This window comes from Mesoplodon bidens, assembly GCF_964165515.1.
Source record: "Mesoplodon bidens genome assembly, chromosome: 1".
Lineage (NCBI taxonomy): Eukaryota > Metazoa > Chordata > Mammalia > Artiodactyla > Ziphiidae > Mesoplodon > Mesoplodon bidens.
The window spans coordinates 173,250,468-173,277,921 of NC_138176.1; the positions used below are offsets into that span (position 1 = coordinate 173,250,468).

The 27,454-nt window shown below is 42.1% G+C and overlaps 1 protein-coding gene across 5 annotated transcripts in view; it reads left to right on the plus strand.

Moving 5' to 3' along the window:
• Positions 1-26,823, plus strand: part of PBLD (phenazine biosynthesis like protein domain containing) — a 42,662-nt gene extending 15,839 nt beyond the window's left edge. For all 5 annotated transcript variants that reach the window (XM_081250740.1, XM_081250741.1, XM_081250742.1 and 2 more), the window contains exons 2-10: positions 5,434-5,580; positions 16,132-16,231; positions 16,609-16,707; positions 18,494-18,603; positions 18,816-18,845; positions 21,514-21,602; positions 21,840-22,018; positions 24,342-24,404; positions 25,833-26,823. In XM_081250740.1, the coding sequence (XP_081106866.1) occupies positions 5,497-5,580; positions 16,132-16,231; positions 16,609-16,707; positions 18,494-18,603; positions 18,816-18,845; positions 21,514-21,602; positions 21,840-22,018; positions 24,342-24,404; positions 25,833-25,945 (867 nt within the window). In that variant the 5' untranslated portion in view covers positions 5,434-5,496 and the 3' untranslated portion in view covers positions 25,946-26,823. The remainder of the gene's footprint in view (positions 1-5,433; positions 5,581-16,131; positions 16,232-16,608; positions 16,708-18,493; positions 18,604-18,815; positions 18,846-21,513; positions 21,603-21,839; positions 22,019-24,341; positions 24,405-25,832) is intronic.
• Positions 26,824-27,454: the final 631 nt, after the last annotated feature.

A 27,454-nucleotide genomic window follows, 5' to 3' on the forward strand; every position in this document is an offset into this window, starting at 1 on the left:
AGAAACTTTCACACTTGACCAAGAACTCTTTTTACTTAATCAGAAATCTTGCTTAGTTTTCATACATAGTACAATTGTTTAGTGTTTCTTATACCAGGGTCCTTTGTATTCTTGAGTGTCTGCAAATTCTAAGAGAATTTTTAAACTCTTGAGTTTTCATTTCAGAGATGGTCTAAAGTATTTTAACACTTAAGACAAAATTTCTCTTATGCAGTGGTAGTTTACAGTTTCATGGAATTAAGATTTTAGTTCCTTAAGTAAGAGTTCCTCAAATTCTGGTCCTGGGATATATTCTAAGGCATGGTGGTTAACAACATGGACTCTGGAGTTAGACTATTTGGATTCAAATTTAGGCATTGCCTAAATGTGTGACCTTGGGCAGTTACTTAAAATTTCTGAGCCTCTGTTTATTCACCTGTAAAATGGAAATGGAGATTATAATAAGGATCTATCTCATGAGATGCTCTGAGGATTAAATGCTCTTAGAACCATGTCTAGCACATAATAAGTGCTCAGTAAGTATTTATTATTATTGTTCTTGGAAATTTGTGCAGCAGTTAGGATTTTGCTGGGCTGCAAGTAACAGAATACTGGATTGTGTTCATTTCCTATTGCTGCTATAATAAATTATCACAAATTTAGTGAGTAACAATAACACAAATTTATTATTTTATAATTCTGAAAGTCACAAATCCAAAATAGGTCTCACTGGGATAAAATCAATCTTGATCTGGGACTTCCCAGCCTCCAGCTTGTGAGAAAAGAAATTCTGTTGTTTAAGCCACTCAGTCTGTGGTTTGTTATGGCATCCTCAACTGACTAATCCAGATTTGTTCCTTCTAGAGGTTCTAGGGGAGAATTTGTTTCCTTGCCTTGTTCAATTTTTTTGGCCATGCTCCATGGCATGGGGTTGGGGAACTTCCCTGACCAGGGATCAAACCCATGCCCCCTACATTGGGAGCACGGATTCTTAACCACTGGACCACCAGGGAAGTCCCACCTTATTCAATTTCTAGAGGCTACCTATATTTCTTGGCTTGTATCTCCTTCCTCTGTCTTTAACCCAGCAGCACAGCATGTTCAAATCACTGCCTTGAACTTTTTTGCCTCCCTCTTCCACTTTTAAAGACCCCTGTGACTTTTAGTCCACTGGGATAATCCAAAATAATCTTATTTTAAGGTCAGTTGGAACTTCCCTGGTGGTGCAGTGGTTAAGAATCCACCTGCCAATGCAGGGGACCCGAGTTTGATCCCTGGTCTGGGAAGATCCCACATGCTGCGGAGCAACTAAGCCTGTGCGCCACAACTACTGAGCCTGTGCTCTAGAGCCCACAAGCCACAACTACTGAGGCCAGGTGCCACAACTACTGAAGCTCGCACGCCCAAGAGCCCGAGCGCCACAACTACCGAACCTGCGTGCTGCAACCACTGAAGCCTGTGCACCTAGAGCTCATGCTCCGCAACAAGAGAAGCCACCACAATGAGAAGCCCGCGCACCGCAACGAAGAGTAGCCCCCACTCACCACAACTAGAGAAAACCCACGCATAGCAAGGAAGACCCAATGCAGCCAAAGATAAAAATAAAATTAAAAAAAAAAGTCCTGCCTTCAAATGTTAAAAAAAAAAATCAGTTGATTAGCAACCTTAATCCCATATGCAACCTTAATTCCCTGCTGCCATGCAGCATAGCACATTAACAAGTTCTTGGAATTAGAATGTGGACACCTTTGGCTACTTTGGCCATTATTTTGGCTACTCCATGGACTGACAATAGTTTGAACCTTAAGGATATTTGCTGTTTACTTAAGAAGTCTGGAAGTAGGGGGGTCTAGCATTGATTTAGCAGGTTAACTACATTGTAAAGAACCTATACTATTTCTTCCTTACCTAGTTTGTTAGCTTTTCCTCTTCGTATTTGTCACCTCATGGTCAAAACATGATCGTTGCATTTCCAGGCATCAGCAACATATTCAAGGCAGAAAAAAGAGGAGGGGGAAAAAGAGGCTGTCCATTTTCCTTTCCCGTCTGCCCCTTTTATCAGAAAGCCAAAGATTGTCCCTAGAATCTCTCCAGCAATCTTGCTCTGAATGGGTCCTATGGCCATCTCTAGCTGCAAGAGGATCTGGAAGAGGGAGCATCTGGCACAGGAGAATGAAATCATACAGATTGGCTTAGACCATTTATGATACATTGTTGGGGCTGGGCGCATTGCCTCCCCAAACAAAATCAGAGTTATTTTAGAAAAAGAGAAGTGCAAGTGTGTGTGTGGGAGGGGTGGGGTGGAGAGGGGTTGTTGTCAAACAGGCAAATGATATTGGATGTTAGAGTCTTGGAGGATTTTTCCCTTTAAAGAAATGTTTTCTCTTGAGAAGCCATGCAGTATTTCTAGAAGCCTGATAAAGTACTTAGTTGTAGAATTTTATTTTTCTGTACCAAATTAGAGCAAGAAAACAAGACTATCTAAAGAAACATTTTAAAAACATAAACATGTAATTTGTGATCTCTATAGAAAAGTTAGACAGTCTTTTCAATATAAATTTTCTCATCCAATTGAACACATAGCTGATGGCTGAGACAAACGGGGCTGTAGTCCAATGGGGCTAAAAACTTGCTCCTTTTGGCATACCTATGATTTCTGTAACAGTGTCAATTCTATTTACGAAAACTATGCTTCATTTTCAGAACTTTAATTTGTTTCTGGTCTCTATTCAATTTTTCTAAAATAATAAAGGCACTCTATAATAAAATTTCCAATTAATTACATTAACAAACTGCAATGTACTGTCAGTAATGGTGATGCTACTGAAACTGAAATGTTGGCTGGCAGATGATACCATGTTGAGAAGCCCTAAGTATTTGCCAGTCAATGTATGAAAGTTCAGTTGTGATGCATGCTCAGTGTATTATTTACTTAATTCAATAAACATTTATTGTGTCAGGCACTGTTCTAGAAACTGAGATTTTAGTAGCAAAGAAAAACACGAAGAGGTTCTGACTTTATGCTCTTTGCAGTCTGGTTAGAATAATCCAAGAAACACAAATGAAAATTCAAGGAATTTTAAAATCTATCAGATCACCAATGGTGGGACATTCTCATATGCTAAGTTGATACACTCTCTGAAAATAAATTTTTTAATAAATTTATTTATTTTTTAATTTTTGGCTGTGTTGGGTCTTCATTGCTGTGTGCAGGCTTTCTCTGGTTGCTGCGAACGGGGGCTACTCTTCTTTGCGGTGCGTGGGCTTCTCATTGTGGTGGCTTCTCTTGTTGCGGAGCACGGGCTCTAGGTGCGTGGGCTTCAGTAGTTGTGGCACACAGGCTCAGTAGTTGTGGCTCACGGGCTCTAGAGCGCAGGCTCAGTAGTTGTGGCGCACAGGCTAAGTTGCTCCGTGGCATGTGGGATCTTCCTGGACCAGGGCTTGAACCCGTGTCCCCTGCATTGGCAGGCGGATTCTTAACCACTGCACCACCAGGGAAACCCTGAAGATAAATTTAAGTGTATGTGTAAGTTAAGATGTCTGTACACTTTGACCCAGAGATTTGGTTTTTGGAAATCTATTTAAAGAATCAGAAATGCAGACCAAGATTTACAGTCAAAAAATTTGATCACTACATTATCTTTATAAGTGAAAAATTAGAAATAAATACTCACCAAAGGGGAAATAGTTAAATAATTTATAGCATATGCATGAGCCTATTGTAAATCGATTAAAATGATGTTTTTGAAGCATTTATACTCATGCTATACTCTTAAAAGGGTAAAAATTATGATTAAAAACTGTATATCTAAAATATTAATAATGTTATTGCTTGGAGGTCAAAAGGTGCAACCTTACTGAAGTTATTGAAGGGGGTCAAAAGATACAGATTTCCAGCTGTAAAATAAATAAGTCCTGGGAATGTCATGTACAGCATGGTGACTATAGTTAACAATAATGTATTGCATATTTGAAAGCTGCTAAGAGAGTAGATCGTCAAAATTTCATCACACACAAAAAACCCCTTTTTTTTTGTAACTTTGTATGGTGATGGATTAACTAGGTAGTTAATGATTGTGGTAGATCATTTCCCAATATATAAAAATATCAGATCAGTATGTTGTACACCTGAAAGTAATACATCAATTATACCTCAAAAAAAAAAAAAGGCAGAAAAAAGTAGGCATTTGGCAAGATAGTTAAGCAAAACAGTTGTATAATAAATTAAACACAAAGAAAAGAAAAAGAAACCTGTAGGCTTGGGAGCTGCCTAGTGGGCTGGTGCCAGGTGTGGCTGCCAGCAAGGCGTCCCACTGTTATTTATCTTAATCTTGAGAACAAGAAATACATGTTAGGATAGGTTCGTTTCTTTTAGATTTAAACAAAGCACCTTCTAATTTGCTGAATTTTTTTAAAGTTCTATAACTTTGGGAGGGAAGAATCCCTCCATACCTATGGCAAAATCCATGCAAAGGAAGCACTGAGAATGTTTAACAGAATTTCTCTCCGTAGGGCATGAGAATACAGGAGATCCCCTCCGCACCCTGCTTTTCTATATTTTACAGGTTTTCAGTAAAGAGAAAGTGTTATTCTTATAATGAAAAGCTTTATTGTAACAAATCTATATCATGAGTTAAAAAGTCTCTATCTGCAGATTTATAAAATAACACAAAATTAAAGCATGAGGCTCCTTTGACTATGTTAAGTCCAAAAAAAAAAGAAGTTATTGCTGATTTACATGGTTATGAGTCACTTTTTGATTTTCCAAGTTTTTTTATAATGGGCACTGTAAAAATATATAATTTATTTATTTTTGGCTGCGTTGGGTCTTTGCTGCTGCGTGCGAGCTTTCTCCAGCTGCGGCGAGTGGGGGCTACTCTTCTTTGCAGTACGTGGGTTTCTCTTCATGCAGAGCACAGGCTCCAGGTGCATGGGCTTCAGTAGTTGTGGCTCATGGGCTCCAGAGTGCAGGCTCAGTAGTTGTGGCACACGGGCTTAGTTGCTCCGCGGCATGTGGGATCTTCCCGGACCAGGGCTTGAACCCGTGTCCCCTGCATTGGCAGGAGGATTCTCAACCACAGCGCCACTAGGGAAGCGATAATGGGCATATTTTTTATAATTAGAAAAAATGCATTATTATAAAAAGGCAGTAATATTCATTGGGAAACTATAAGCAACATATATGCCCCTTGAAAATTTCATGCACTTCATTAAAAACATAGCCTAATGTAGTTTTGGCTACTCTAGGAATATGACTATGTTGTAAAGTATATGTACACTATGAAAAAAATATTCTATTAATCCAGGAATTTAAAACAAATTCAATTTAGAGGCTTAAAATCAGAGGATCATTTTAAATGTAGGTGTGTTAGAATAATTGCTTGACTTTGTACCTGAAAAATGCTAGTTGCTTCTGTACATCAAGTAAAACATTAACTTTTTGATTTTTTGCAGCAACAAGCATGAAAGCAGGCTACCAGCAATTTTGAGAGCTTGCAGAAACAGCTTGCAAGGAAAATGAAGTTCCCTATTTTCATAGTAGATGCATTCACAACAAAAGCATTTCGTGGGAATCCTGCTGCTGTTTGCCTCCTAGAAAATGTAAGTAGTATTTTGTTTTGAAATGCAGTGCTTCAAATCCTAGATTCCTGTAGAACCAAGTATTTCCTAAAAAAAAAAAAAAAAAAATCAGACCCACCTATTTTTGTACCTCTCTGGCTTGTGTTCTTTTTCAAATGATATCAGCAATGTTCATGTCTGCAAGTTGGTTTTGACCAAATCTTATGATGAGACTGCTTACACCTAGATGCTTAGGTCTAGAGAAATGAAGATTCATGTAAAGAAGAACTAGAGCCAATTAAAAAAAAAGTGGGGGGGCATTTCCCTGGTAGTTTGGTGGTTGAGACTCCCCCCACCCCCCCACCCCAGCCAAAAAAAAAAAAACTCGAGCTCCTTGTAGCCTCTGTGTTTTCATTTAGTTAGCACCAAATGGGGAGGAGAATGAAACTAGATGAGTTTTATGTGACTGGACATGGCTGATACTACATTTAGCTTAAAAGATTCTAGCTGGATATTTTTAACCTTACCTATAGTTCAGACAATTAGAAATTCTTTTCAGGACCAAAGATGAGACATTTTGCAAGGAATTAAGTAATGTAGTAGAAAGATAGAAGGAATTAAGCTCTAACCTAGGGAGAACTCAGCTTACTGAAAGTCTCATTTTAAAAATGGCTCTTTGATTGGATAAGTTTTAACAGAATACTTAAATTTTCTTTGACCTTAGATGCTTTGTGTTGTTACCTCGGTGTTAGGAAACAAGCCAAGGTACACTTCTACTCAGAGCAGTTAGTACAAGAGTAGATTTTCTGAAAATTTCTTCAGGAACACAGTAAGCAACTGATGATCTTAATGGGCAGGAATAGAAAGGCAGAGATAGCGAACACGGTGGGGAGTAGGGGGAAGGGGAGGGTGGGATGAATTGGGAGATTAAGTGTGACATAAATACACTACCATGAGTAAAATAGATAACTAGTGGGAACCTGCTGTATAGCACAGGGAGCTCAGCTCGGTGCTCTGTGATGACCTAGATGGGTGGGATGTGGGGTCGGTGAGGTCCAAGAGGGAGGGGATATATGTATACCTATACCTGGTTCACTTCACTGTACAGCAGAAACTAACACAACATTGTAAAGCAGTTATACTCCAATAAAAGAATAACACATTAAAAAAAGTCTTATTGGGTTTCCCTGGTGGTGCAGTGGTTGAGAGTCCACCTGCCGATGCAGGGGACACGGGTTCGTGCCCCGGTCCGGGAAGATCCCACATGCCGCGGAGCGGCTAGGCCCATGAGCCATGGCCGCTGAGCCTGCGCGTCCAGAGCCTGTGCTCCGCAATGGGAGAGGCCACAACAGTGAGAGGCCCGTGTACCGCAAAAAAAAAAAGTCTTATTAAGTTGGGGCCTTTGAGTGCAAACATCAAGCTGGCTGCAGATTAAAATCACCTGAGGTGCTTTAAAAATTCCTATGCCCAACCAATCACAATAGAACCTCTGGGGGTGGGACCCAAGCAGCACTGTTTTTTAAAGCTCCCCGGGTGATTCTAGTGTAAATCAAGGTGGAGAATGGCTGAGGTTTTATTGAGACAGGTGAATATTGTTAATTGAGTCTTTGGTATACTTATTTTCTCCATGAAATGGAGCAGCAAAATGGTGATCAAGAGTCCTCATCTTACATTGGGCTTCCCTGGTAGCACAGTGGTTAAGAATCCGCCTGCCAATGTGGGGACACGGGTTCGAGCCCTGGTCTGGGAAGATCCCACATGCCATGGAGCAACTAAGCCCCTGCACCACAGCTACTGAGACTGTGCTGTAGAGCCCACCTACCACAACTATTGAGCCCACGCGCCACAACTACCAAAGCCCCCGCGCCTAGAGCCTGTGCTCTGCAACAAGAGAAGACCCCACAAGAAGCCCACACACTGCAAAGGAGAGTAGCCCCCACTCGCTGCAACTAGAGAAAGCCCGCCCATAGCAACAAAGACCCAACGCAGCCAAAAATAAATAAGTAAATAAATAAAACAAAAGAAAACAAAGAGTCCTCATCTTACCTAGATGATGTATTCATCATGCAACCTTGCAGTTGGCATTTTCCAACCACAAAGTGCAGAAAGTAATAAAGTTAATAGGCTTTGTCAAGTAACACAAGAGCTTAGGAGTATTAGTGAGAGAATAACAGCCGTATTCTAAAACGTGAACTTTGTTTAGAAACAATATGGCAAACATAGCTTCACGTCAAGGACTTGTGAAATTGACTAAATCTGCTTGTCAAGAGTCTTAATATAGGTGCTTCCCTGGTGGCTCAGTGGTTAAGAATCCGCCTGCCAATGCAGGGGACATGGGTTCGAGCCCTGGTCCGGGAAGATCCCACATGCTGCAGAGCGGCTAAGCCTGTGTGCCACAACTACTGAGCCTGCACTCTGGAGCCCATGAGCCACAACTACGGAAGCCCATGCACCTGGAGCCTGTGCTCTGCAACAAGAGAAGCCACGGCAATGAGAAGCCTGAGCACCGCGACGAAGAACAGCCCCTGCTTGCCGCAACTAGAGAAAGCCCACGTGCAGCAACGAAGACCCAACGCAGCCAAAAATAAATTTAAATTTTAAAAAGAGTCTTAATATATTTGCCCCATGTCCCCATGTAATATTCCTGAAGAGTTTTGGAAAAGTTTTGAGTGATTTATGTTCTCAGTTTCACCAGATGACAAGAATCAGTATTATTCCTCAATTTACTCCTTTTTACCTCCAGTACAGTCACTAAACTCCAGACTTAAGATCTCTCTCTCTCCCCTCTCTATCTCTCCATTAAAATATATTTTGCAGGTTATTTATATATATGGAAAAGCTAGGAAATAAAAATTTAAACAAAAAACTTAGCATAGTTAAAAGCAATATGCTTTAGTACTGAAGGAAGGAAGAAAAAGAAGATGAAGTCTGTGATCCGTCTGGGGACGCTTTCTGAAGAGTCTCTCAATTCACTTCTGTGCCTTAGACCTGTGAGACCAGGCTAATTTGATGGCCTGTCAGGGACAACTGAACAGATATCTAAAGACTAGTTTGCTAGTTTTCTATCCTGTGGACACAAGAATCCTGCTCTCCTGGAGGCTAATTTAGCACTTTCCCCAATGCGCAATCAATAAAAATTAAAGTGGAAGTATAAACTGTTGTTTCCACCCTTGGATTCTTTTACACATGGCTGGAGATAGTGGACACCTGAAACACCTAGAGAGGACACAAGTGAACTCAGGAAAATATCATAGACAGATAAGTGCTAAACCTTATAATGCTGACCACAACTCAGTAGGTATTCAGCCTGTCATTACATAGTCTACAAATATTTGTTGACATCTACCGTGAGCCAGGCTCCAGGGTAGGGACGGGAGGTATAGAGATCAGTAAGTTTTCCTGTCCTTGAGGTGCTCAGAGTCTAGCAGGAGAAATATACTTTTAAACCTGATCATTATCCCATAGTTACCACAGAGGCTGAAAGACCAGGTACCGGGTACCATGGGGACTCATGCCAGATCCCATGGGGATGCAGAGATGGAACAACACTGGATTTTTATGGGGGAGAAAATGCTTCAGATTTTAAGTGCAGGGCTGCAAAGGAATATTCTTTTTTTTTTTTTTTTGCGGTACGCGGGCCTCTCACTTTTGTGGCCTCTCCCGTTGCAGAGCACAGGCTCCGGATGCGCAGGCTCAGTGGCCATGGCTCACGGGCCCAGCTGCTCCGCGGCATGTGGGATCTTCCCGGACCGGGGCACGAACCCGTGTCCCCTGCATCGGCAGGCGGACTCTCAACCACTGCGCCACCAGGGAAGCCCAGGAATATTCTTTTTCATTTTGTTTTGTTTAAAATTATTTAAAATTTGACTGAGATGAGACTAGCTAGAGAAAAACTTGGTGGACAGACTAAAGACTAGATAATTGTACTTTGAGCTTTTTGAATACTTGATAAGAGACTGCTGGAAGGAAAGGAAAAGATTCTGGGTAACAACATTCCCAGAGCTTCTAGAATATTCTAAAGTTTTGTTTTCCTTTCTAGACAAGTCCATTTTAAAAATTTTCACATGAGGAACTTATAACACTGTACATTAGGTGAAAGCAAGAACAGATTAAGGGCTAAATGGAACATGAAACAGATACTTGAAAAAAAATTTTTTTTTTTTTTCTTTTTGTGGTATGCGGGCCTCTCACTGTTGTGGCCTCTCCCGTTGCGGAGCACAGGCTCCGGACGCGCAGGCCCAGCGGCCACGGCTCACGGGCCCAGCCGCTCCGCAGCATATGGGATCCTCCCAGACCGGGGCACGAACCCGTATCCCCTGCATCGGCAGGCGGACTCTCAACCACTGCGCCACCAGGGAGGCCCGAAAAAAATTTTTTAGTTAAAAAAAATCGATGGTTTTCTCAAATGCCTGACAATTTTACAATAAAACTGATGTAGAGACATGGAAAATGTATAGAAACAATATTTTAAAAAGTGAGGGGCTTCCCTGGTGGCGCAGTGGTTGAGAGTCCGCCTGCCGATGCAGGGGACACGGGTTCGTGCCCCGGTCCAGGAAGATCCCACATGCCGCGGAGCGGCTGGGCCCGTGAGCCATGGCCGCTGGGCCTGCGCGTCCGGAGCCTGTGCTCTGCAACGGGAGAGGCCCCAACAGTGAGAGGCCCGCATACTGCAAAAAAAAAAATAAATAAAAATAAATAAAAAATAAAAATAAAAAGTGAAATAGATACGTTACAATGACAGCGGTGTAAAAACTATAGGAACTCCCGACCAACTATTGGAATAGGTCAGAAGGCTGTGGTAGTGAAAAGGGGTGGTACTTTGTTTATTTTTCTGTAAACCAACTTTACTGTTTAGTGAAAATAACATATCAACAGAGGTAGGGAGCCATATTTATTCTCCTTCATATCCTAACAAAGCCTTAAGGTTTTTTGTTTTTGTTGTCATTTTGTGTGTGTGTATATGTATGTGTATGTATGTGTTTGTGTGTTTTTAGGGCAGGGCTTCTCAGTAGCAGTGTTATTGACATTTTGGACTGGAAAGTTCTTTATTGTGTGAGGCCGTCATGTAAAATGTTGGGCAGATCCTGGGCTTTGACCCACTAGATGACAGTAGTCTCTCCTCCTCCCCCAGACATGACCATCAAAAATCGCCCCCAGTTGAAAACCATTGTTTCAGAAGATACCTTCTCTAAAGAGAGGCTTATTCTGGAGTTTTCCTGTTTAAATTATTCGTAAAAACAACTTCGTTGTGTGCCCAGTATATTTATTTATCCCGATTCAACTGGCCTTTACTGGCTGTCTACCATAAGCTGGACACTGTGCTAGGATTAAGTGTAATATTCATATATGTGTGTTTCTATTCTTTTAAACACTACTAATCATTTCCCGTGACAGCAAGGAGGATCGGCTTCACATTTTTTTTTTTAAGTTTTTATTGAGTCTGTTACAATATTGCTTCTGTTTTGTTTTGTCTTTTGGGCCCTGCCTGAGGCATGTGGGACTCTTAGCTCCCCAACCAGGGATTGAACCTGCACCCCCTGCTTTGGAAGGTGACCTCTTAACCGCTGGTCCGCCGGGGAAGTCCCTGGCTTCACACTTCTAAAGAGGAATGCTTAATTTTAGTTCCTAAAGTACTTGCTGTTCTGGTTTTTCTGGTTAAATTTAGGGATGACCAAAAGCCCCTTTTACAGCTTGGTGGGTTATATATTTAAAGAAAAACAGGTGTATAGCAATGCTGTGTTCAATCCATGCTTTAACTCATGGGCAGTGGCCATTTCCAAACTTGCTGCCCTTCCTTAGAGAGAGGATTACTGGCTCAGCGTGACCACACTGGGTCAGAGGCTCCTGGGGTTTCTAGAGGGTTACAACCTCATTTCTCATTTTTATGCCCAGAAAAATGATGTAAAGTGCAGAGAAGATTCTTCTAGGACATTGAAGTGTTTTCCTTTGCCGAGTATTTGAGGGAAGAGAGCAACACAAAGGAAGAGGAAATGTTAATGTAGGAATTTCTGCTTCCCAAGTATCCTCACTGGCTTCTAGAACATAACTCTCAGCTTTGAGGGCAGTGACTTCAGGCAAGTTCAGCCAGATACATACTGTGCTAATTTCTTTTCATATATTATTTCATTTCACCCTCACAACCACTCTATGAGTAGGACTTATTATTATTATTATCCCCATTTTACAGATGAGAAAATGGAGGCAGAAGAAGCTTAAATGGCTAACTTCAGAATCCCACCCCAGGTCTGCCTGACTGCAGGGCCCATGCTTTTAACCCACTCTACTCAATACTAGACTAGATGTCTTCCCCTTTTATGTGCTCCCATGGCACCCCTTCCCAGTTGATAACATGCATCACTCTTGTTGTAATTCATTCAATGCCTGTCTCTCTCACTACTGTACATTCCATGAGATCTTAATCTACTCTGACTTGTTCCAACACACAAGGCCTAGCACATGGGAGGCACTAAATAGATATCTGTTGAGTGAAAGTGAAAATATTATAATCAGTGATATTATGGCAAAATCTCCTTCTAAGAGTTCTAGTTAGCCAACAGTTATTCATCCTTTGTTCTCATTGGTAGGGTGGGGTGGGCAGGGTATGCAAAGTGAGTATGTGCTTTGGGTTCTGTGATGGAGCTGGAGGGACTAAGCATCCGTAAGATCCATTAGAAGCAACTGAAGATGGCCTGCAGTTTGAGTGCTGCATTGTGTGGACATAACTTTACAATCGGAAACCCAAGTGCCTCGAAAGGAATCTCCCATTCCTAGATGATTTAGAACTTTCTACATACAAGTGCTTTTCCGTTGCTGGAAGGAAAGCAGAGGGACAAATGAACAGAGCAGGACTGTCCTGTTTAGGCTGTCATACTTCTAAACTGCCACAAGGTGGGAGTATTTTAAAACTTTACTCTGATTTTCTGATCATTAATCTTTTGCGGGCCATACAGTGATGGAATCTCAGTGTCCCAACGCAGTACATTGGAAGGCAGAAAAACAAACATGGCTCTAATTTTGCTGCTGGAAGCTTGACTTATGTGAAATTGGCAAGAGGAAATGGATATTAAAGCAAGAGAACTAACAGTTATCGGTTTGGTTTGAAACTATTATGTTACATTTAAAAATAAGCTTGTAGTGTAAAATGGAAACATTATTGGAACCAAAATTCAGTATTTTGAATGAACGTAGTCTCATTCTTTTTTTCCTAAAGCTCTCCAAGTTGAAGCAATATTAATCTTCTCATGATTCACCATTATTTTGATCTTTGGTTCCAGTGTAGAAATTTAGCCACATGTGCACATTGAGGGCTGCTACTATCATACTTTCTACAATGTCTCTGGCCCCTCAGGCAAATAGCAGGTGCATTTCAGTGTTCTGGGGCAGAAATTGCACTTATAGAAATTCAAATTGTAATTGGTGAAATATACCAAAGCAGAGAAGATTAAAGAGTTGGTGGTCAGTGAAGTGTGTGTTTTAGCTGATGTGGAAAAAAGCCCATTTGCAAAGGAATCTATTACCAATAGATGGTGAGCTTGGCTACAATGTGAAATGCTTTAATACTTTTAGAGACTCTGATCCTAAAGGTCACGGGAAGCAATAGGCAAAGAAAGGAAGGACAAGGATAGGGAGTTTGGCCAGATCAGATACAGGAAGGACTGGCAGGCACTGCAGGTTCCTGCAGTCAAGGAGGCAAATCCAGGCTCTTCTTCATCAACCTTTCAATCACCTTTGAGGCCTGTGACTGCAGACTCAGCACTGGGGAATTAAATGGCTCTGAGTTTCTCTCAGGTGTTATATGCACAGGCAGGTGGGCCAGTTTCCATGGAGAACATTCAACAGGCCAGTGACCTGTTGAGTTCACTTCTGAACATTGTTGCCTTGTTGGCCTCAGCAGCACCCAACCCCCTCCTCTACTCAGGTGGGACTTCTCACTCCCCAGGCCCACAGGTGCCCAGAGGTGTGACATGTGCTCGTTCCACTTCATTCCTACCATCCTAATTCTCTTTACCTTAGCTTACAGAATCCTAGAGTGTCAAAGATTTAACAGAAGGAGAAAGAAGTGAGGTCAAGTGATTTGCCCAAGAAGCGTCCCCAATACAAAGCTTTTTGCCCACATTTTCCTGTTCAACTCACCAAAATCTTCCCTTTTTCTACGTCCACATCAAGTCCTCACTTTTAAAGTCCTAGAGTACTTAATGTCAAAATCCATTGTTGATTTCTGTATGTATCTTGACTCCTCAACTGAGAGGCTCAGGCCCTTGACCACAGGACCATACCTTATACACCAGGGCTCCCCAGACTTTAATGTGCTCACGGATCACCTGCTTTCTGGTTAAGATGGAGATTCTGATCCAGAATGTCTGGGGCAGGGCCTGAGACTCTCCATTTCTAACACATTCCCTTGGGAATGGTGCTGATGCTGGTGGCCTAGCATGGCACTCAGTGATTGATTCTGCTTGCAGGAGTCCATTCTATCTGATAGACATTGGTTTTCTTGCCTGCAGCCTGTTAAAGGGATAATAATAATTTCCTTGTTATGGGGAGGCAGTGCAGTGTGGCAGGTTAAAGCACTGGCTTTGAACCACTCAGAAAGGTAATGTGGGCTTCCCTGGTGGCGCAGTGGTTGAGAGTCTGCCTGCCGATGCAGGGGACACGGGTTCATGCCCCGGTCTGGGAAGATCCCACATGCCGTGGAGCGGCTGGGCCCGTGAGCCATGGCCGCTGAGCCTGCGCATCTGGAGCCTGTGCTCCGCAACAGGAGAGGCCACAACAGTGAGAGGCCCGTGTACCACAAAAAAAAAAAAAAGGTAATGTTTATCAAGTACTTACTATGCGTCAGGCACTGTGATGAGCACTTTATATGCATTATTGGATTCAATCTTTTGAAAGAAGAACGGTAAGTAAAAAACAAACAAAAACCCATTGTGTTATTTTTTTCCGAAAATAAGTATCTATTTCTTAAGTGATTTCTCTTTCTGTAGGACTACAGAGCCTCTACAGATTTTTAATACAGAGCTCCTTTAAGAAACCCTTAGTAAGTCTCCTGTTAGGATTTTTACATCAGCTGATATTTTAAAAATCATGACTGATTTTTCACAACTGCTGTTTTATGCCTTTTTTTCAATACAGAAACTTTAATAGGTAAACATATCTGTAATGTTATATGAGTATATGGAAAGTGTTTCAAAAGAATTTGAATCAACTAAAAGACAAGGGTGTTTAACTTGCATAACTCAGATAAGTGAATTATGAATTTATTAGAATAAAGTATAATTCTTATTTCTGGGTTTCAGGAGCTCAAGAATAGTAAGTTTTGCCAAAGCAAAAATGCATTTGTCTTGAGATTTCTTTTTTTTTAAATAAATTTTTATTGGAGTATAGTTAATGTCTTGAGATTTCTTTAGAATTCAAAATCTAAGTAGTGATCATTTTGTTGATTAAAAAATTGCTTTTCATTCTCAAAAAGAAAATTCATGCTTCAGCAAATTTTTTCCCCTTGAGTTAAGAGGAATGTGTGTATGCCTGTGTATGCATATATAAGTATGTATGTGTCTTCACAATAACCCTTTGACCTAAGTACTGTTATTCCCACTTTAAAGGCATAGAAGCAGAGGCTCCAGGAGGTGAAATGACTTGCCCACTCTTGCACTGTTTCTAGGAGCTGACCCAGGATACAAATCCAATTATGTCTGTTTCCAAAGCCCACTTTAAAAAAATTGTTTTATCTTGAAAAATTAAAAAACTTAAGAAAAATTTCAAGAATGAATATCTATATACTTTTCCTCTAGATTCACTGGTTCTTACCATTTGCAAAGCCCACATTCTTAATCACTCTACCATTTATTAGACGTATTGTGTTCTTAGGATATTACACAAACTTTCTGTGTTTAATTTGTTTATCTGTAAGTGGATAAAAATATCTATATTGAGGGTTTTTAAAATGAAGGTTAACTGGATAATTATTCTCTTAGCAAATATTTATTCTCCTTCCATCCCAGGATGAATAAAAGCATTGTTCTAAATCAGGACAAAGCAAAGTAGCACAGTTGGTGCTCTCATAGAGCCAGAGTCAGAGGTGGGGGGAACAGACATTAAAAGGACATAGCAAGTAATTTCAGGTGGTCTAAGCACTGGGGAAGAGACAGAGTAGTCTGGAAGGCTTTCTGGAGGAGGTGATCTCTGGCCTGAGGCCTGACTCATGAAAGGGAGTGAACTGTGCGTAAATGGGGCACCTAACATCTCTTCATCCAACAGGAAAGAGAGATTGTGGAGTTTCCACTTGCAGAAATTATTTTTAGAAGAGAACACATGCTCTCAGATAGACTAGATAATAATCTGACAAAGGATAGCCCAGACGGGTAGGTTTTTATAATCTGTTCTAGCTTTTAACATCCACAGCTCTTTCACATGGTTGCATGCATGGATTTCTGAAAAACCATCTTTATAAAAGTGCCTTGAATTCCTTGGTGATTATTTCCTTTTAGGCATATAACTTTTAATATTAATAAACTGTTATTTACTAGTGGCAGTTGCTATCCAAGGAAGTCAGATTTTTGTTTCTGGAGTCTCAATAACCTTTTGTTTCTAATTTAGAAATTGGATGAAGACATGCACCAAAAAATTGCAAAGGAAATGAATCTCTCTGAAACTGCTTTTATCCAAAAACTACACCCAACTGACAACTTTACACAAAGTAAATACGCTTTTTTTTTTTTTTTTTTTTTTTTAACCATTCCTGAATGGCACAAAAAGCTGCTTTTCCAGTGGGGGGATGATAGTTAAGGGAAATGTCCATTTACTATTTGCATGCAGATAGGAGGGAGAGGGGTAGCTTCTAATCTGGTTTTCATTTCATCTGGGGGAGCAGGTGTTGGTGAATTTGAGTGTTTCAGCTCCAGATCTAGCACTGGGGGGCCCTAGGAGGCTTGCCTAGACTTTGCTCCTCCTTTCACATGTTTCAGTGATGAATCATGCTAATGAAATATTTAGAAAAGAATAAGAAAATGAAAAGTTTATGACCCCCTTGTATGGGAATGATCTCGTCTCTCTTTGGTTTTTTCTCCTCTGAAGGTTTCTGCTTTGGATTAAGGTGGTTTACACCAGTGAGTGAGGTTCCTCTCTGTGGCCACGCTACCCTGGCTTCTGCAGCTGTGCTGTTTCACAAAATAAGTAACATGATTTTCTTTTATGAACTTACCATTTAGCAAATAGCAAATATTTTTTAAAACTCTCACACATTCTTTCCTGTGAACTAAAGTGACTGGTATAAAGACACTGCAAAGTTTATTTCATGCGATTTATTATGCAGAAACAAAAACAGCAAGCTTCTATAACACTTTGATCTTTCAGAGTATGTACCATGCATGTTGGAAAGCCATGGTCATTGTTTCCTGGAATGCCATTTTCTTCTAAATAGGAGCTCTCTGGTCTCTGTGACAGACACAGGAGCAGAGCTTGCAAGGCAGAATAGTTGTCTAACATGATCTGACATTGGGGAAACAAAAGACATAACTTTGCCCCGAATGTGTCCCCACCCACATTGAAATTCATTTCACAATAGGAGCTTTTTTACTCTGAACTTTAAATATTAATGAGCCCCAGCTGTATACATTTACCCTGTGAAGAGAGGATGCAGCACCTTAATCCTACCTGTTTCCATCTCAGCTACACTTAGTATAATAGATAAAGATCAGGGCTTTGTGGGAATGGGGCAGAGTGATGCCTGGAAATGTCCTAAAAGTGAAGATGGAAGCAACCATGAATAAGTGTAGACAACAAACAGAAAGTTAAACAAGGAAATAAACAGGATGATATGACAGAGGGGTAACTGTGGGGAGTAGGGTGTTGGAAAAAGAAGTTCTCTGGGGGAGCAACTTAGGTGGGGATGATAAGGGAAGGTGTTAATAGGTCAGGTTTGCCCAGAAAGCAGACTCTGAGACACACTGGCATGCCAGAAGAATTGGGGGCAGTGTTCTTGAGATCAGTATTGTTAAGGGAGTAAAGAAAGCAGAATTGAACACAGGGAGAAGTTGAACTGCAAAGTGGTAGCACCAAAGAAAGGCCTGATAGGCCTCCACAGGGTGGGCCTCAGGTTCGATGAGAAAACGCTTTGTAAATAATGATGTCTTACACCAATTATAATGAGAAGAATTAAACTTTGGGTTTCAGAATGTAAATTTAATTTTGTGAAAGTTAATCAGCAGTGCTGAATTTTCTCACCTTTGAGATACGGTTAAGCATTACAGAAATATTAGGGAAGAGAAAAGAATTAAGTCACAAATCTTTGTTTTCACTAAAAATGTTACCCACACTGAGGTAAGTGGCCCAAGTTGTATCAGTAACATGAAGGGATATTATATCAGGTTTGGTGATCTAATCTTTAAATCAAGATTTTATGTATAGTTTGGTTTGTTTATGGTAAGCTTGATTTGTTCATCTCAGACTGTTGTACATAACCTGTATGTTCTATTTGTCATCCCTTTGGCTTATCTTAAACGAGTAGAGTTTATAACTCTATAGTATTATAGGGGGATAGTTAAAAATCTGCATTAGAAAACATTATAGCATCCCTATGAGCTATGTTTAATTATTACCCCCAATTTATTGGTAAAATGAAATTAGTATAGTTTTAATTATTACCCCATTTTTATTAATGAGGAAATTGAGGTTTAAGGAGATTAAATAATTTTTTCAAGGGCACAGCATGATGTCAAGTCCAATCAGTTATGTTCTTGGTTCTCAAGTTAGAATCCAGTGAGAGTTTTCTCCACTTAGGACCCCAGTAACCCAAACCTGGGACCCCTTTACTGGAAAGGACAACACTGCCAGAGAATCTAAGACTACATAACAGTGATCAAAACAGACATGCAACTATATAACAATGTTTATTTTCCTATTTCTTGATTCCTTTCAAAAAGTTTTCTAGTTGACAAAATAGAATTCTTTTTTTGGTCAGAAAACATGAATAGCACCCTAACCTTTGTCACTCTGAGTGGGGAACTAAAGGCCAGAAGAGAAGAGGATGGTATCGTCCTGGACCTGCCTCTTTATCCAGCCCATCCCCAGGTCAGCTCTTTTTAATTTTTTTTTTCTTTTGGCCGCCCTGCACGGCTTATGGGATCTTAGGTCCCCGACCAGGGATTGAACCAGGCCCTCGGCAGTGAGAGCATGGAGTCCTAACCACTGGACTGCCAGGGAATTCCCAGCTCTTTTTAATTATTGCCGTAAACTGACAGCTTTCCTGTTTTACAGTAGTTTTGTCTTTTTTCCCAATCTAGGACTTCCGTGAAGTGGAGGAATTGATAAAGGTTGGTGAAAAGAATCAAACCTGAGCCGTGTGATATGATCATCTTTTATCGTTTGAACAAAGATTTGGTACTATTTGATCTCAACAGATAGGCCTTCTACCAGTACAAGTGTTCCATTCTAAGCTTGGTTGAATACTGCACTGTGCATTTGAGATTTGAATTTAATATTGAATCTAGGGACTTCCCTGGTGGTCCAGTGGTAAAGAATCCACCTTACAATGCAGGGGATGGGTGTTTGATTCCTGGTTAGGGAACAAAGATCCCACATGCCTTGGGGCAACTAAGCCCGTGCACCTCAACGATAGAGCCGTCGTGCACAAACTACAGACCCCGAGAGCCACAACTAGAGAGAGAAGACCCACACGCCACAACTAGAGAGAAGTGCGTGTGCCACAACTAGAGAGAAGCCCTTGTGCCACAACAAAGACCCGACAGCCAGAAAAAAAAAAAAAGAAAAATAATATTGAATCTATTTAGTGAGAAGGTTGACCAGTTTTCCCTGACTCTTCATTATCCGATTAGCCTCCATGGAAAGGTGGGGAAGGGGAGACTGTCGTGTGGCAGGCTGAGAGTGAAAAGAAAGAGTGGAAATTGCCTGGCAGCTGTTGGTGTCCTGATGTCTTTAGTAGAGAATACGCCTGAGATGACAGGGCTGTGCTTTGATGGAAGAGAGCAGGAAAGCATGGGAACCTCGATAGAAAAGACAAGATACATAGACTGGCCTCCTCAAGGGTCTGTGTGGGGATGGGGCTTGATGATGACGATGATGACAATGAACATTTTTGAGTCTCCCCTGTGCAGTGCCACGCACTAAGTGATTTTTCATTTTTTTATTTATTTTTTTTGCGGTACACGGGCCTCTCACTGTTGTGGTCTCTCCCGCTGCAGAGCACAGGCTCTGGACGCGCAGGCTCAGCGGCCATGGCTCACGGGACCAGCCGCTCCGCGGCATGTGGGATCCTCCCGGACCGGGGCACGAACCCGCGTCCCCTGCATCGGCAGGCGGACTGTCAACCACTGTGCCACCAGGGAAGCCCTAAGTGTTTTAATGTATTATCTGACTTAATTCTCACTGCCACCCAGTGCAGCAGGCACTACAGTTGTCTCCCAGAGATTCCAGAAGGCCAGAACAGCCTTGGATGGCCAGGTGCTTAGTTTGTAGAGCAGGAAGGGCCCAGGTCAGGACCAGGCCAAGGGCAGCCATGAGAAAAAATGATTCTGTAAAATGGCATATTATGGTATTTCTCAGTGAATTTTCAACTCAGCATTTATAATCTCTTTAGTGTTTTGCTTTAACTTTTCAGAGTATAAGCAAGTATCATGGATTCTGATTTTACTCTCAGCTCTACCTATGGCTTGGGTTTTGGGAGACAAGCCAAATTCATAAATGAACTACTTTAAACATATTGGCAAGAAAATGGAAAATATTCACAGTGCTAGACCTTGTTCATGGTAGAAAGAGCTTAACGTGATCTCTCTAAGCCTCAGGATCGGCATTTGTAAAATGAGGATGATGAAGGGTTATTTATTGGGAGTATTGTCATTTCGTGTTCCTAGAAACTGGCAATAAGATTCTCAGCTGAGAATTAAACTTTCAAATTGACATAAGAATCCATGCAGAGAAGGGCTGGATGACCCTTCAGAGAGACTGAGAGGTCCCGGAGAGCAGATGGGATCGGGCTGTAGGCGTTCCCATTTCTGGGTGGGGGGAACATTGGTCAGCAGTGGTCACAGAGGCAGACATTCCAGGCATCACCCATGGCAGAGGGAGTCTTGGCCATAGGACCTAGAACACCTCAGTCACTAAAGAAGATTAGAGAACCTGAAGCCACCTAGTGACAACCAGACAACTACCGTGTAACTCTTGTCTGTTCTGAAGGCAGCTGGTGGTGGTGCCACAGGATGACTCAGAGGGGCTTTTGTCCCCTCATAATCTCCCTCAACACCCCAAGCCAGCAAAGACAAGACAAACATACAGTGTCTTGGATATGAGTGAGGCTATGTGCAGCCCGGTAAAGGGTGAATCAAGGTATCTCTAGAAAATGTTGCTACGTTCTTGGTCTGTAGCATACAGTCTGCGTGAGAACAGCGAGCTTGCCAAGCAGAGCAGCACTGAGACAAGTGCCCTCGTCCCCACTTCCAGTCAGACTGCTGGCCCTGAGTCCTTCCCATGTGGAAGCTTCTAGTTACTGCTACAGGAACTCCACATATTATTTCACTTAATCCTCACAACAACTCCAAGAGGCAGGCATGAAGCCCCCACCTCTACAGATAGTAGACAGTAGTACTTCAGAACTTTGACTCCAGGGCCCCTCAGACCTGGGTCAAGGGGTGTGTGTGTGTGTGTGACCTTGGGCCTCTCTGAATCTTCTTATCTGTGGGGAAAATACCCACTTGAAGGAGTTGTGTGTTGAGGCACGTAGTACCACGTGTGAACAATGCCTATCTTTGGCTAAACTCAGAGGGTAAACTCAACCGTCATCAAGGTCTCTGGCTGCCAGGAAACTGGCCTTCTTGAGCAATACCTTGAGTCCTGAAACTGACCTGAAACTCCTGGGATTGGAGATGTTGGGTGTGCCAGGCACAGAGCAGACGCTCATGGGAGGTTGCTCTCCAAACATGGGTCAAATTCATAAATTCCTGAGGAGGTTTTGGTCTGTCTCCATAGACTGCCATAGGTGACACACTGGTTCAGGACATCCGCTATTCTCCAGATACCCGAAAGCTCCTGGTCCGGCTCAGTGATACTTACAACAGGTAAACAAGATTTTTGGCTTCGTCAGCACCCTGGGGAAGACCGAGCACCCAGATTTATAGCTCTGGCTTGGTCTGGCTGTGCCATGTTCTGTCAAACCATGATTTACACAGCCAGAGAGTTTTGTTCCCCTCCTGGTGAGCCATTTGGCAAGCTGCATCCTGGCCTGCTTTACAGAGTGTGGGTAGTGAGTAGTCTATTGAATGGCTTTGTCCTGATCCACCCCGTTTATGAACAAGGTCATTTCTGGAGAGCCTGAAAGTGAACACACAGAATCTGCCGCAAGTGGAAAACACGGGGAAGGTGAAAGGACTCATTCTCACCATCAAGGGAGAGCCTGATGGGCAGACTCAAGCGTTTGACTTTTACTCCAGATATTTCGCTCCATGGTTTGGTTTGGCTGAAGACCCCGTAACAGGTACTTTTGACTTGAGTCCTGAAGAGGGCTAAACTGTGGGGAGGGAGGAGGATAACAAGTAGCTGTTTATGTGCCCTCCACGTGACCTTTCAGGTTGTTTGGTTTTTGAGCTGCCTTTGTTTCCCTACCTCCCCCTCCCCCATCCCTTCACTGAAGTCTCATGTGAAAAACACAGAGTTAAGGAGACAGTCTAGCAGGATTAAACTAGTGTCAGACAGCCTGGGTTTGCATCCTAGCTTCCTAGCCGTTGACCTTGGGCAAATGACTTAACATTTTTTTTTAGATTTTTTTTGATGTGGACCATTTTTTAAAAAGTCTTTATTGAATTTGTTACAATATTGCTTCGATTTTTATGTTTTGGAGGTTTTTTTTTTTCTGGCCGCGAGGCCTGTGGGATCTTAGCTCCTCGACCAGGGATTGAACCCACACCCCCTACACCGGAAGGCAAAGTCTGAACCACTGGACCACCAGGGAAGTCCCTGACTTAACTTTTTAAAGCTTTTGTTCCATGGCTATAAAATATGGATAATACCTCATAGGTTATGTAAACACAACGCATGTTAAGTGCTCAGCACAGTGCCTGGCACATGGTAAGTGCCCAATAGCTATTAGGTATTTTAATAATAACAACAAAACTGGCTCCCTGAGCCAACACTTCTAGAGCTGCCATTTGCAAAATCCAGTGGCCAATGTCCACTACATTCCCAAAGCCTTTTTTCCTTTTCAGTGACCAGCCTACATGATCATTGATCTAGATAAGAATTGGTTTTTGAAGAATCAAGCCCTGGACTGCTGGTGGGAAATTGGGACAGGCATAGTGGTTTTGTTTTTTCCTCCCCTCCTCATTTCCCTGACCTGCCCACAAAGTGGGTGGGATGGGTTCAGGAACGTGGGTATTCAGGATCTTCTACCAGACAGAAGCAGAGGGATGAAATCAAAGATGGGCAAAAATGTGAAGCCTCGTACTTTCATCCTCCTTGAGAAGAATGGGCTGAGCCGCAAAAGGGGGGATGCTGGGTGGAGGAGGCTGGTGGATGGGATAGTGGCCAGGGTAAAAGGAGGCTGAGCAGAGACTGTGAGCCTCCTGTTCTGGTCAGATGGCAGGGGCTGGGATGGTTTCAGGGCCTTGACTTAGTTACTCTGAGGAACAAAATATGTGAAATTCAAAGCTCAGCAAGCAAGCAAGCACTTTTAAAGACTCAGGAAAATGCCCAGCGGCTGTTGGTCCAACTCAACCCTCCCCAATAGAAAAGAAGTTCTGAGTGGACTTACACTTGCACAGCTGCTTCCCAAAGATTTTAATTACTACAGAGGGCAAGTTTTTCCCCCTGTAATAATGCTTTTCTAGAGTGGGAAGGGCAGCGATGACCAACCATTTCAGTTTGCTTGAGACTGAAGGACTTCTCAGCATACAGGATCTTCAGTTCTAAAACCAGGACAGTCTCAGGCATACTGGGATGCTTGGGCACCCTATGTGGACCTCCCATAACATTAGTAAGTTTTCCTGAAGGAGAGACCTTTTCCAAACCATTTTTTTTTCTCCCAAAGACTTTTCTGTCAGTTATTACTTTACATTTTGTTTCTTCATTTTATTTATTTATTTATTTATGCGGCACACAGCCTCTCACTGTTGTGGCCTCTCCCATTGCGGAGCACAGGCTCTGGACACGCAGGCTCAGCGGCCATGGCCCACGGGCCCAGCCGCTCCGCGGCATGTGGGATCTTCCCGGACCGGGGCACAAACCCGTGTCCCCTGCATCGGCAGGCGGACTCTCAACCACTGCGCCACCAGGGAAGCCCTGTTTCTTCATTTTAATATCTATTCTCTGATCTAAACCTAGGGCACAATCATATGAAAAAATACCTCACTAAAAGAAAGTTCTTCTGGCACCGAAAACCTGTGAATGCTGACTTGGTGGGAAATATAGCCTTTTGTCAGAATTCCACCTTTTCTTTCATGTTTGTCCTAAGAGGAAGGAGATATTTTTCCCTTGAAAGATGTAGACAGATTTATGTGAAGACCTTGATTCTACCATGGGCTGACAATGAACTGGTAGACAAGACAAGAATTAAAACCTACAGTTTAATTCAGCCTTCAGAAAGTATAAGACAACGGATACATCGTTTGGAGGAGTTAGCCGTAAATTCTATGTCTTCCTTTCTATTTCCATCCTTAATTCCACACTTGGCTGTGGCCACGGCCAACATAATGACTAAGTCATCTAAGGTTTAGTCAAAGTGAATAGTTGATTGTTTATGAACTTAGCACAGAGTTGCCCCTGTTTTCTTTGGTATTGTACCATAACTTTTCACTTCTTTTAAGGGTCTGCACATACTGTTCTCAGCAGCTACTGGTCCCAGCAACTGGGGAAGAAAGCCATGCACGGTAGGACAGTTCTTTTTCAAATTTTAAAAAATTTGATTAACTTGAAGCTAGTAGCTCTTCTCATATGTACTATCCACTTGAATATGTAATAAAATGTTAACTATCACCCACGTGAAAACGAGAGGTTTCAAATTCCTTCCCCCTGAACCTTCTACTCAAAACATCCTCCACCCCAAACATCTTCCACCTCTGTCTCTCCCAACACAAGGGCACACTTCTAATACAGTAAGTACCCAATAAATGTTTGTTGAATAAAGTTAACTAGCTGTGTAACTTTGGCCCAGAAAGGTTATTTATAATGTGACAAGTTGAGACTGGATGATTACCAAGGTTCCTTACTGCCATTGCTAGTTATGAGATTAAATCAAACAAACTGCTTTGGAACCAAGTCTCCTAGTGATTTACATGTTGCCTGAGGCAGAGATAATAAATGGCAGCCAGTGGAATTTACACAGCTAGTACTACGTAGCTAGTAGTCTGTATGTGGTACAGGCTACACAATCAAAGTAGGAGTTTGACTTTCAAGGATGGAGGTTCTTACTTAGTGGGATGGTTAAGCCTCTGTGACCCTGATTTGGGAATAGCACGGTGGCTGTTCTCTTTCTTTGGTGAGCCTAATTACTCCCCTAAACTTAGGAAGCCTGAGGCTGTGCCTCATGGTTGCCTGACAAGTGTGGTTGCTTGCTAACCGCAATGAGTAAAGAACTCCCTTTGTCCTATTCAGACCTCGGAAGGTGGGGCCTTTTCAGAAGGGCCAAGAGCACCCCTCTTTATCTTCTTAGACTTTTAGTCCTAGCCTCTGTCTTTTCACATGTGCTTGCCTTCTCCTAGACAGAGCCAGGGAGGATGCTATATGGGCAGGGTATGTCTGGGGCATTACAGGAAGTAATAGAGGAAGTGGCTCAGAAAGCGAAGCTGTAGAGCTGTGTATTTTGTGGGTCAAATTGCGTCTGTGGTCTCAGTCCTCAGGAGAATGGGGTGGGCTGGGCAATACCATGCACAGATGAAGGAATGCATTCTATTTTAAAAAAATTTTAAGATTAATTGATTTTTATTAAGGTAACATTGATTTATAACATTATATAAGTTTCACATGTACATTGTATTCCTGCTTCTATATACCCTACAACGTGCTCACCACCAAAAATTTATTTTCCATCTTTCACCGTACAGTTGATCCCCTTTACCCATTTTGATCTCCCTGCCCCTCCCTGACCCTTTGCCTCTGGCAACCACCCTCTGTTCTCTGTGTCTATGTATTTGTGTTTGGTTTGTTCATTTATTTTGTTTTTGTCTGTTTGAAGGAATGTGTTCTTTAAACTGACCGGGGAGGATTCTAGAGCTTGTAATACGTGGTCTCTCACTATGTCCTGTTAATTAAAAAGGGTGAAAATGATCTTAATTTGTGACTTGTTTTGTTTTCTTTAGCTTTTCAGTGTTCCAGCCGGGGAGGAGAATTGAAGATTTCCCTGCGTCCTGATGGACGAGTTGACATCAAGGGAGGTGCTGCTCTTGTTTTAGAGGGCACGCTGACGGCCTAGATGCGCTTGTGCGCGACGCTGCAATCTTGATTTACTAAGTATTTTCCACGTAGAAAGAAATGTAAAGGGCTGCTTTGAATAAAGTTTGCATAGTAGTCTACTTAATCCTCACCTTAGACATAGAACAGCAAAGACATATTAATGGAAATTTAATAATGCTTCCTGACTAATTAACGAATGGAGTTTTGGCTCTACCTGTGAGTATATTTGAAATGTAAGTAAACAATAACGAAGAATAATCTTGTCACCTTTGATTATGAGCACCAATCACAAAATGAGGGACAAATTTATGAGGAGTAAGATCAAACCATTTAAACTTCAGTGTGAGTACCAGATAGACTATTTTGCAGCCATTGAAATGACCCAATAACTGTGAGGAAATATAAAAAAAAAATTCATGATACAATACCAAGAAAGAAAATCACAGTAGAGTATAAACTGTTAGCAATGTTATGCTGTGTCTGTGGAGAATACGAATTTATATGGACAAAGATGGATCACGAAGATAGAAAAGTGAAAAGAGTTCACGCGTGGAGGGTAAGATTGGAGTAATTTTAATGTACCTAAAAAGTTATTTTCTTCATTGGAACACACTCATGTTTAATAACTAAAAATCAGGACATGTAACTAAATAACTAAAAAGCCCAGAAATTTTTAAAAATGTATGTGTGATAGAGTGGTAGTAAATTTAAACACGAAAAGTAATATCTTGCCTCTTTCCAAGTTCTTTTTGGGGTGGGAATTCCCCTTGCTGTGGCTCCCATGTATTCTGCAAGTTAGGTGCCCAGCTGGGATCTGAATTCCCAGCCCATGTGTCAGATCTACTGCTCAGCAATCTGACATGGTTGGTAAAAAGCAATTTGCTGTCTCCTGTGTATAAGACACCGGGCTAGAAGCTGGTGGGGTGGAGAGCTGGGGGCCAGACTGCAAAGGAGATTAGAGGGGAAGCTTATAGAGCTCTCAAGGGACTCTAACTGGGAAAACCAGGCTCATCCTTTCATGAAAAGATAATGAGCACTTGCACTGGTCTGTGATTAGGGTCTACATATGGCAGACACTGAATGCTATGGCGTAGTCTGGGGAGTGTTGAAGGACAGGGCTTCGAAAGACTGGGGCATGAGCAAGGCTTCAGAGATGAATGCACATGGCATGTCTGGGTTTTGTCTAGAGCTTCTACATCTTGAAAGTAGTTAGGTTCTATGGGGGCTGAGAGAAATAAAAGAAAGTAATTATTAAACTTACAATCCAGTTGAAGAGATAGCATGTAAACACAAGGATAGATAATACTGTAAGCTGTTTTTGTTGTTGTTGTTGTTGTTTTTTGCGGTACGCGGGCCTCTCACTGTTGTGGCCTCTCCCGCTGCGGAGCACAGGCTCCGGACGCACAGGCTCAGCGGCCATGGCTCACGGGCCCAGCCACTCCGTGGCATGTGGGATCTTCCCGGACCGGGGCACGAACCCATGTCCCCTGCATCGGCAGGCGGACTCTCAACCACTGCGCCACCAGGG